We start from the raw sequence: 12,016 nt of genomic DNA on the forward strand, positions 1-12,016 counted from the left end.
ACAGAAAGCATGTAGTAGAAGCATGCTTTGTAGCTATAGCATACTAGTATATGGAAGAGTGGGTTGAGCAGTGGCACGGTGCAGGCTTTCCCGTGGCATCAGTGGTACTACGATGAAACTATATATTTCCGCGCTGACGCTCATGATAAAAGCGAAAAATGTTCCGAAATTATGCAGTCCAATCGACACTGTAACATAATTTCTGGGTCACCATATGTCACCGCAGACCCAGAGAGCTGTAATCAGCGGTGGGCTGGATATAGCATAAAACTATTTCAATATATTTTTATTGCAATAGCAATTACAATAATACAGACACTCCAAGTGCATTTCTGCAGTCGCCATCATGTTCTGCATAAAGTCCAGGGGTGATAACACCGTTGCCGCGTGCCGTATGCTGTAGGCGCGAGTGAAAGCATGAAAAAAATGTGATCATAGCTATCGAAACCATCGGCAACTGTGCTGCAGGGCGGCAGTTTGGTGTGAATGAGCGCAGAATTCATGGTTGGAAGAAACAAAAGGAAGCCCTCTTTGTGTGCAGCGGCCTGAGAAAAAGTTTCCAGGGGCCAAAGAATGGAGTGTGTCTGGAAGTTAAACTCAAGCTGACACAATTTGTTCAAGAGCAACGAGCTTCGAGCTCCTACAAGCAAAGGCAAGAGAGATGGCTAGAGAAAAAGGCATTCCGCAGACAGACTTCAAGGCAAATAAGCACTGGGCTTCTCGTTTAATGCGCCACGCTGGATTTTCTTTACGTCAACGCATGTCGATATTGCAGAAGCTGCCAGGAAACTATGAAGAGCTGCTTGAGGCCTTTCAGCTTCACATAATTTCGCTGCGAAAGTAGGTCAACTTTCAGCTGGGCCAGATCGGCAATGCTGATCAAATGGCAGTATATTTGGATAAGCCCTCAGCCCTAACAAGGCAGCAGAAAGGCTCCAAGCAAGTTCCTGTGAAGTCAAGTGGAAATGAGATGACGTGGGCTACCACGCGATGTACTCTACAGTCAAATCTCGATATAACAAATCACGCGGGACCGCTGAAAATCGTTTGTTATTCTGAAAGGTTGTTATAGTGAAAGCCCCAAAATAAACGATTCCGCCCATCAACCCAGCAGTTCATAAGTTGTCAGCATTTGGGCTATCCACAAAAACATTGCTGTTAGCTCTCCGCACGCGCTGTTGCTATTTTCCACAGATTCTGCCGCCATGCACCACCGAAGCCCCATATAGCAAGACTGACACGAGCAAAGCAGATGCTGATGCTGAGAAAACTACTGACAAAAAGGAAGCTCCATGTCGCTTCCAAAGCGCAATGTTTCTTCGTTGTTTGTTTTCACATTCCCTGTGGTGGACACCGCCACTGTCTCACTTGAGGCTGACACCTGAACTATTCCAAAGTGCAAGTGCGGGTAAACTACACCATCCAAAAAGTGCAAAGTGCGACTGTGTTGCATCCCTGCGGGTATAGAGATTACATTTCACCCCATGCGTAGCTAGTAGGGCCGCAGAAAGAAGCTCGAAGAAAAGAGGCGTGCACAGAAAGAAGGGTGAAACAACAAAGAAACTCGCCTCCGTTGCTAGGTGACACTTGCCTGGGCAGAGCATGTGCTCACAAAACCCTATGCGTTGTCACCTCCGGAATAGATTTAAATAAAAGAAACTCTCTCCTGTTTCTTTTTTTCTTTCTTGAGCACCGTCTCGGGTTTTCTGAACCCATGCACTGCGGCATCCGCTTTCTGTGCCTTGTCGTCTGCTAGCCTACTGTTTCCGCTGCCCTGAATGATACACAGAAATCTAGGAATCCCCAGATTTTTTAATATTAGATCGTAGTACTGAGGCATTGTTAACTTGGCACAGAAACTGAATAATGATCGCTCTTTTGAAAAGTTCAGTATTCTGAAGTTAGCAGTACTGAAATATATTTATATTGAAACCATAAGATGTCAGCTGGGGATTTCTGAAAAGTTTGTTAATCAAGTGTTTGTAGTAACAAGATTTCACTGTATGTGGTGTTCAAACGAAAGACTCTGCCAAAAGGGGACAAGTTTCTAAAAAATGTTGTTGCCCACTGTCAAGAAAAAGGGTGGATGGACAAAGCACTGGTGCTTGATTGGATATAGTCTGTCTAGTGTCCGCGGCCCAGAGCACACTTTATGCTGTCACCAGGCTGACTCGATGAAGCAACTGCTGCTTGAGTCCAGCACTGAGCTTGTCATCCTGAGAGGGATGACATCCCTGTTTCAACCACCTGATGTATGCAAAAATAAACCATTCAAAGACCGCATCGAGCGCTGCTATATGGAGTGGGTGAGGTCGGGAAAGCCTGAAGCAACTCCTGCCGGACAGCGGAAACAGGCCTCTCCAGCAATGCTCTGCTCGTGGATCGCTGACGTTTGGGCCTGCATTCCTGAGGAGCTTGTCCGTCAGGCATTCAAGAAATGTTTCATATCGAATGCACTTGATGAACCTGAAAACCAGTCTCTACAGGAGGATATCTCCGAAAAGGGACTCGCGGAGGAAGGAGTAATGGAGGACGACGACTAAATAGCATGATGCAATAGATGACAATGACTAGAGTGAAATGCAATGGAAATTAATTCTTCATCATTTTCCTCTGACTATATGCGAATGAAATTTTTTTTTCCATTATTGCTGTCCCCAGATTACACCTCAAACTATATTCAAGTCCTAGCTATACGCAAGGTTTTGCGGTACAGGGCACATACCTCATTTTTCCTTCATATACGATGCATTTTTTATTGGTCGTGGATGCAAACAATGAGGGAAGCCGCTCTAGCCTTTGTAGCATTGTCAATTATGTATGAAATAAAGTACTGTTGCCGACCAATAATTCGAGCAGCAACAATTCAAACATGCTTGATTACTCGGTCGGCACCGTGGCGCCGCGCAGCTGTACTTTTAGGCCCCATAAGCTTAATGCATAAAGACTACGAAAATTTCGGACACTTACAGTGTGAAGTGTGATAACTGAGACTCCAAATGCACAACTGTGTGCTAATTTCACCACTCAGCTGAGCAGAAATTGTGATACTGTCACGTTGTTGTGACAGCACAGAATAACACACTATCAAAACAGCGACTATAAAATGCTAACTCTTTATTGGGCGAGCACAGTCAGTGATTGTTGAAATCTGATTTGCAGATCACACGCGTCGGCTATTTATACATGGCTCAACAAACCTTCTAGCAAAATCGCTGGTGCTTGTGTAAGTTCTAGAATGTACACCAGTATTCCTGTCGCACACAGAATTTGATTACACAAGGTTTGGCGACAACATAGACCACAGAGAGAGCCATCGATAACATTTGAGAAACTTCTGATACAGAAAGGCACATCTTGCGCTGAGTGATAACCTTTAACATTTGTTAGTTGGTGAAATGTGGTCAACAGATAAAGATAAAGAAGTATGCGTGTCAATATTTTCAATTCCATACACTGCCGGCCGTATCAATGGCACCTCCTCGAAACCGAAACCAGCAAAGCCTAGTCAATGTAGTCGCTGTCAATGAACATTCAGTGAATGCACTGACTGCACGCACTTTGGTCTATTTGTAGTGTCAGCATGGCAATGGTCACGATTTTGTAGTGATACTTTCCACTTGATTCTATGCCACTGTACCTTATCAGCAACCATTCATGCATGGCCGGCTAATCCCGTCCATAAGGCATGTGGAGCACCGCTCTAGTCACTAACGAAGGGTGAAAAGTGTGAAAAGGAATAGCATAAAAGTCATCATCATCATCATCATCATCAGCCTGGTTACGCCCACTGCAAGGCAAAGGCCTCTCCCATACTTCTCCAACTACCCCGGTCATGTACTAATTGTGGCCATGTTGTCCCTGAAAACTTCTTAATCTCATCCGCCCACCTAACTTTCTGCCGCCCCCTCCTACGCTTCCCTTCCCTTGGAATCCAGTCCGTAACCCTTAATGACCATCGGTTATCTTCCCTCCTCATTACATGTCCTGCCCATGCCCATTCCTTTTCTTGATTTCAACAAAGACGTCAATAATTCGCATTTGTTCCCTCACCCAATCTGTTCTTTTCTTATCCTTTAGCGTTACACCCATCATTCTTCTTTCCATAGCTCGTTGCGTCGTCCTCAATTTAAGTAGAACCCTTTTCGTAAGCCTCCAGGTTTCTGCCCCGTACGTGAGTACTGGTAAGACACAGCTGTTATACACTTTTCTCTTGAGGGATAATGGCAATCTGCTGTTCATGATCTGAGAATGCCTGCCAAACGCACCCCAGCCCATTTTTATTCTTCTGATTATTTCAGTCTCATGATCCAAATCTGCAGTCACTACCTGTCCTAAATAGATGTATTCCCTTACCACTTCCAGTGCCTCACTACCTGTCGTAAACTGCTGTTCCCTTCCGAGACTGTTAAACATTACTTTAGTTTTCTGCAGATTAATTTTTAGACCCACCCTTCGGCTTTGCCTCTCCAGGTCAGTGAGCATGCATTGCAGTTCGTCCCCTGAGTTACTAAGCAAGGCAATATCATCAGCGAATCGCAAGTTACTAAGGTATTCTCCATTAACTCTTATCCCCAATTCTTCCCAATCCAGGTCTCTGAATACCTCCTGTAAACACGCTGTGAATAGCATTGGAGAGATCGTATCTCCCTGCCTGACGCCTTTCTTTATGGGGATTTTGTTGCTTTCTTTATGGAAAACTACAGTGGCTGTGGAGCTGCTATAGATATCTTTCAGTATTTTTACATATGGCTCGTCTACACCCTGATTCTGTAATGCCTCCATAACTGCCGAGGTTTCGACTGAATCAAACACTTTCTCGTAATCAATGAGAGCTATTTATAAGGGTCCGTTATATTCCGCACATTTCTCTATAACCTGATTGATAGTGTGAATGTGGTCTATTGTTGAGTAGCCTTTACGGAATCCTGCCTGGTCCTTTGGTTACCAGAAGTCTAAGGTGTTCCTGATTCTGTTGGCGATTACCTTAGTAAACACTAAGGTACTAAATAGAGGTGTGCTAAAGTAGAGGTGTGCAAATACTGAATAGTAGATCTTGAATTGAATATCGAATTGAATCGAGAAAAAAAGCCAAATATTGAATAGAATATCAGAAAATATAACACAAACATTTATGCTTCCAAATTTTGTGCAAAAACTCAGTACTGCACATGCTCAGGAAGCTAATTACCAAACATACTCACGTAATCAACACACTTTCTTTCCCAATATACCTAAGCAAAGTTTCGGGGGTGTTCTTTATGCGGGGTAAATAAACTTCTTGGATACATTTTCGAAACAGCATAAATTGAAAAGTAACATGGTAATGATTTGGAACATATATAGGATAACATATCTTATATCTTATAAGCTTATCTTATAAGCCAACGGTAAAGATTTCTCAAATCGGGAGGTCCATAGCAAGTTCCCACAACGTCCCCCCCCCGCCCCCCCCCCCACCTTTTTTTTCTCATCCGCATCCATCTGCCACCTGCATACATGCATCTGCAGCTAGGGGTCAGCAGGCTGTCACGTGATATCTTCGAGCCCACCATGTAAATCCAAAACTCGTCTTGTGACGGGTCGCTTGAAGCAGAGACCGCTGTGAGCCTACAAACGACGTTTGGAACAAGGGGGCACGCCACGGTATTTCCCAAAGATGGCAGCTGTGAACATGCAATGGTAAACCTGTGTACTTGCTTTCGTTGGCAAGGTCGTTTGTCGGCTTTCTGAGGGTCATGCAAACACTTTGATTAGATCTGCAGTGATTTGGTAACTGTAACTTTAATTGCCGAGACCCGACGATGCAGCTTATTAAGCCTAACGGGCAAGTACAATGTGGCCAATGGTGTGGCCGTGATCAAAATTCACTGCCACCTGATGTGCGGTGGCGTAGAGGTAGAACACCCGCCTCGCGTGCAAGAGGTCCGTGGTTTGAAACCCGGTGCCGCGCAATTTTCCACCGGATTAAAAAAAAAAAAAATCCGCGTGCTGATAAAATTGCATAACAGGCCTGGAGTGTGGCCTGATCCCAGTGACCAGAACCGGTAACGCACTCCCTCACCAGAGCAGGATTGGCCACCCTGGTGCAGTACTTGGCCACAACCTCCTATATGAACACAACAATCAAACCCCGGCCCTCAGTCCCCAGCAGCTGCGAAGCAACTGACCACGGCGGCAGTCAGACCTGCAACGCAGCAGAGGGTGCTAAGAATCCCTGGCTCCGGACAGGCCACCATTAGAATATGAACCTGGCAACGTTTAACACTAGAACGTTATCTAGTGAGGTGAGTCTAGCAGTGCTATTGGAGGAATTAGAGGGTGTCAGTGAAGTTAGGAGGCCAAAAGAAGCATATACAGTGCTAAAAAGCGGGCACATCCTGTGCTACCGGGGCTTAGCGGAGAGACGAGAACTAGGAGTCGGATTCCTGATTAATAAGAATATGGCTGGTAACATACAGGAATTCTATAGCATTAACAAGAGGGTGGCAGGTCTTGTTGTGAAACTCAATAAGAGGTACAAAATGAAGATTGTACAGGTCTATGCCCCTACATCCAGTCATGATGACCAGGAAGTCGAAAGCTTCTATGAAGACGTGGAATCGGCGATGGGTAGAGTGAAAACTAAATACACTATACTAATGGGCGACTTTAATGCCAAGGTGGGCAAGAAGCAGGCTGGAGACAAGGCAGTGGGGGAATATGGCATAGGCACTAGGAATAGCAGGGGAGAGTTATTAGTAGAGTTTGCGGAACAGAATAATATGCGGATAATGAATACCTTCTTCCGCAAGTGGGATAGCCGAAAGTGGACGTGGAGGAGCCCGAACAGCGAGACTAGAAATGAAGTAGACTTCATATTCTGCGCTAACCCTGGTATCATACAAGATGTTGACGTGCTCAGCAAGGTGCGCTGCAGTGACCATAGGATGGTAAGAACTCGAATTAGCCTAGACCTGAGGAGGGAACGGAAGAAACTGGTACATAAGAAGCCGTTAAATGAGTTAGCGGTAAGAGGGAAAATAGACGAATTCCAGATCAAGCTACAGAACAGGTATTCGGTTTTAACTCAGGAAGAAAACCTTAGTGTTGAAGCAATGAACGACAATCTTGTGGGCATCATTAAGGAGTGTGCAATAGAAGTCGGTGGTAACTCCGTTAGACAGGATACCAGTAAGCTATCGCAGGAGACGAAAGATCTGATCAAGAAACGCGAATGTATGAAAGCCTCTAAACCTACAGCTAGAATAAAACTGGCAGAACTTTCGAAGTTAATCAATAAGCGTAAGACAGCTGACATAAGGAAGTATAATATGGATAGAATTGAACAGGCTCTCAGGATCGGAGGAAGCCTAAAAGCAGCGAAGAAGAAACTAGGAAGTGGCAAGAATCAGATGTATGCGTTAAGAGACAAAGCCGGCAATATCATTAGTAATATGGATGAGATAGTTCAAGTGGCTGAGGAGTTCTATAGAGATTTATACAGTACCAGTGGCACCCACGACGATAATGGAAGAGAGAATAGTCTAGAGGAATTTGAAATCCCATAGGTAACGCCGGAAGAAGTAAAGAAAGCCTTGGGAGCTATGCAAAGTGGGAAGGCAGCTGGGGAGGATCAGGTAACAGCAGATTTGCTGAAGGATGGCGGGCAGATTGTTCTAGAGAAACTGGCCACCCTATATATGCAATGCCTCATGACTTCGAGCGTACCGGAATCTTGGAAAAACACTAACATAATCCTAATCCATAAGAAAGGCGACGCCAAAGACTTGAAAAATTATAGACCGATTCAGCTTACTGTCCATTGCCTATAAAGTATTTAATAAGGTAATTGCAAATAGAATCAGGAACACCTTAGACTTCTGTCAACCAAAGGACCAGGCAGGATTCCGTAAAGGCTACTCAACAAGAGACCATATTCTAACTATCAATCAGGTGATAGAAAAATGTGCGGAATATAACCAACCTTTATATATAGCTTTCATTGATTACGAGAAAGCGTTTGATTCAGTCGAAACCTCAGCAGTCATGGAGGCATTGCGGAATCAGGGTGTAGACGAGCCATATGTAAAAATACTGAAAGATATCTATAGCGGCTCCACAGCCACCATAGTCCTCCATAAGCAAAACAACAAAATCCCAATAAAGAAAGGCCTCAGGCAGGGAGATACAATCTCTCCAATGCTATTCACAGCGTGTTTACAGGGGGTATTCAGAGACCTGGGTTGGGAAGAATTGGGGATAAAAGTTAACGGGGAATACCTTAGTAACTTGCGATTCGCTGATGATATTGCCTTGCTTAGTAACTCAGAGGACCAATCGCAATGCATGCTCACTGAGCTGGAGAGGCAAAGCAGAAGAGTGGGTCTAAAAATTAATCTGCAGAAAACTAAAGTAATGTTTAACAGTCTCGGAAGAGAACAGCAATTTACAATAGGTAGCGAGGAACTGGAAGTGGTAAGGGAATACATCTACTTAGGGCAGGTAGTGACTGCGGATTTGGATCATGAGACTGAAATAATCAGAATAAGAATAGGCTGGGGTGCGTTTGGCAGGCATTCTCAGATCATTAACAGCAGATTGCCATTATCCCTCAAGAGGAAAGTGTATAACAGCTGTGTCTTACCAGTACTCACGTACGGGGCAGAAACCTGGAGGCTTACGAAAAGGGTTCTACTTAAATTGAGGACGACGCAACGAGCTATGGAAAGAAGAATGATAGGTGTAAAGTTAAGGGATAAGAAAAGGGCAGATTGGGTGAGGGAACAAACGCGAGTTAATGATATCTTAGTTGAAATCAAGAAAAAGAAATGGGCCTGAGCAGGACACGTAATGAGGAGGGAAGATAACCGATGGTCATTAAGAGTTACCGAATGGATTTCAAGGGAAGGGAAGCGTAGCAGAGGGCGGCAGAAAGTTATGTGGGCGGATGAGATTAAGAAGTTTGCAGGGACAACATGGCCACAATTAGTACATGATCAGGGTAGTTGGAGAAGTATGGGAGAGGCCTTTGCCTTGCAGTGGGTGTAACCAGGCTGATGATGATGATGATGTGCTAACGGGCCGCAAACCACTGCAGAAAGCTTGTTGCTAATATGTTCCTACAGGTGGCACATCAGTGACCAGTCGTGAAATCAGGCAACAGGTTAGATTGACGTCCGTCGAAGCAGTGTTCGGGTCTGCGGTCGATCAGCCGGCAACTACTGCGAGCAAGCGTGCCAAGTTCATCTGTGTGGTCGCATGTAGGTAGAAAGCTCCTAACTGTGCAAATCTGCATGCGTGTACACTGAACTCGCATATTTGATGTGATCAGCATGTCTTCCAGTGGCTAATCGGTCCGATCTTCTCACATGCTTCCGCGCTTTCCACATGCACTGCTCTTGTTGTTCCCTCTGTTCGCGTAGCGCTAATCACTTCTATCAGTCCGGTCAACCTGGTCGAAACACTGCGTGCATCAAGGCACCGACCACAGCAGAGTCATTCACCAAAGGTACCAATATTAAAGAAATAGAATATTCGAAAAATGAAATATTAGATACTCAATTTGCAAATTGAATTATTCAAATGTTCACGGCTGCAGCATTTTCGCACTGTGATGAGATAGCATGCTTGGCACTGTACCAAGAATGCCGTCGCTCATAGATGCCGATGTGTCTTGCACTTCCCACATTGACAATCCAAGAATACCATACGTCTTTTTTGGCCACTTGTGGGATAAAGTCACTTACTTTAGGGCAAACCCCATAATTTGGACTTTTAATTATTTTGACTTTTTGCCGGTTCCATCAAGCCCGAATTGCTGGTTGGCAACTGTAGGATACAGTGCTTTCGATGTTTTTTTTTCTAAAATTAATCATACTTTTTCGGTTTTTATTTCCAACAATGGAAAGAGTGTGCATGTGCGTGCACCATTTTTTTAGAAGGGGGGGATGTCTAGTTCAGTAATTTTATTGATGCTGAGAACACTGTAGTTGCATCCAATACACAGAATAAGAACATCTTTAAGATGCAGTGTATAGCAAGCGCACAAACACACAGGACAATATGACTAGGGAGGAATTAAGAGAACGCATTTCATATACAAGTGCAAATGGAATGACACTTTATTTGCAACATCATACGGGTACAGACCACCAATGAATAAAAATTTTAAAAAAACCAACAAGGTAGATCGACCCCACATTACCACCATCAAATTTCCCTTTTGCTTTGTACCACCCCAGCAAGAAGACTTCAAGGACTTGAGCCAGGGCTCCCTTGACCACTCTGTGTACTCCCCCCTCTCTATGCTTTTCGTTTTCATTGCAGCGATAGGCAGAATGGACACAAATAAAAAAAGAGTAAAGATTTCTTGGGCAATGACCTCACCAAGGCTCCTTGCACTAGAGTGCATGTAAGCTCGTAGCTGCAAGCCAATTGCCATCTTGGCACTCTGGCAAACTTGCTTTGCCAGAGTGCCCTTTTTGGTTAAAACTGATTTCCAAAAAAAAAAAAGGGGGGGGGGGCATACCTTTTTCGATTTAAACCAAAAAACACTAAACCTTAGCAGTAGCATAGGCATGCAGTCTGAAATCTAGGTACACCATGCAAACATGCATGTTCAACCTGCTGCAAAGCCATGTCAGAAGAAAATTTAAAGCTTTCACTGCTGCCTTGGTTTCACTGATTTTACTCACGACAGTACCTAAATCTATGCATACAGCTCTGCCTGCATTTTTTAATTTAACTGCTCTCCCTTGAAGCCGAGCTCACAGCCTTGTATTGAACAGCAGAATACTACATGATAGAGCTGCAACAGCAAGTGATAAAAATTATGCAATGATACAATATACCTGACATTTGCAGAAACCATGTCAGAATAGTTGTCGTTTTCATTTTCCAATTCAAGAGACGATGCCACTGAGTGATTAGATGCCCCTTCCGAGACTGCTTCAAGATTGTCGCTGGTACCTGAAGAAAACAAAGGTGCCAGGCTATTTCAGCACACACTTGACATGAAACAAAGCAGAGCAGGCATACTTGAACACCAAATATGCAGCAGAACCCCCTTATTAGCAATATGATACTTGTGTGAAAAGTGGTTATATCAGAAGTTTGTCTGGACTTGCCTTAAAAAAACGCATAAAAAGCAATGATAATGGAGCTGGGTGTGACATTTGACAAACCAGCTTGTTTATTATAAGAGTTGGGTAATTGTTATGCATTTCTTGCACTGCTGTGCATAAAGGACTTTCCAAGATTGTTAGGCAAGGTGTGTGCTTCTCTGTGTTCTCCGCAGTGAAGCTTGTACATGGGAAAAGCATGTGTTCATCATCATTTAGGTTTGCCAACATTTTTAGTACCGCATGCAAAGTAGTAACGTGCACAAGAAGATCTTGCAGGATTATAATGCGCAAGAACGAACGTCCGAGGGTCTTATGGGCATACATTAAATCTCTGTCCTTACACTATGGGCCTTGCATACATGACGGGCTCTGCAGCCATTCCCAAGAGAAATTGCTGCTCTGTCTTAGTCATCAAGAAGGCATCCCACTGATGTTTCCCATTACCTTACCACATGAAAAAATTCTCAACCTAGGCAAAAGGAAACTATACCTATTTAAGACTAAAGAGTTGTGTAAGGCTAAAGAGTTGTGCAACCTTCCAATTTCTGAACATACAAGCAAAATGCACACATGGCCAACATAGCAGTCCTCTTATTACAACCAACTTTTCCCATTGCCTATATTGCACCTTAACTTCGGTTAGATGGTTTCGTCAGCAGCAAAAAGCTGAAAGTTGAATAAAAAACAAAAATATTCAGCGATGATTTAGCAATAAATGTAAGAGAAATGCATTAACATTACATTGCACCTCTTTTAGGTCCCGCACCCATGATTTAAAGCATGTTCACAATATTGCGAAATGTTGATCAGGAGGTCACTTGACCCACGTCCTGCCTGTTCCGAGGGGTGAATTGAAACTGACGGTGGTCCGGAGCAGACCATCACCAGTTGATAAATAATGACACAATGAT

At 44.0% G+C, this 12,016-nt stretch overlaps 1 protein-coding gene across 4 annotated transcripts in view; it reads right to left on the bottom strand.

Moving 5' to 3' along the window:
• Gapvd1 (GTPase activating protein and VPS9 domains 1) overlaps window positions 1–12,016 on the bottom strand; it is a 177,021-nt gene that overhangs the window by 102,523 nt on the left and 62,482 nt on the right. For all 4 annotated transcript variants that reach the window (XM_070521492.1, XM_070521516.1, XM_070521511.1 and 1 more), the window contains exon 9: window positions 10,833–10,950. In XM_070521492.1, the coding sequence (XP_070377593.1) occupies window positions 10,833–10,950 (118 nt within the window). The remainder of the gene's footprint in view (window positions 1–10,832; window positions 10,951–12,016) is intronic.

Source organism: Dermacentor albipictus, chromosome 1 (genome assembly GCF_038994185.2).
Source record: "Dermacentor albipictus isolate Rhodes 1998 colony chromosome 1, USDA_Dalb.pri_finalv2, whole genome shotgun sequence".
In the NCBI taxonomy this organism is placed as follows: Eukaryota; Metazoa; Arthropoda; class Arachnida; order Ixodida; family Ixodidae; genus Dermacentor; species Dermacentor albipictus.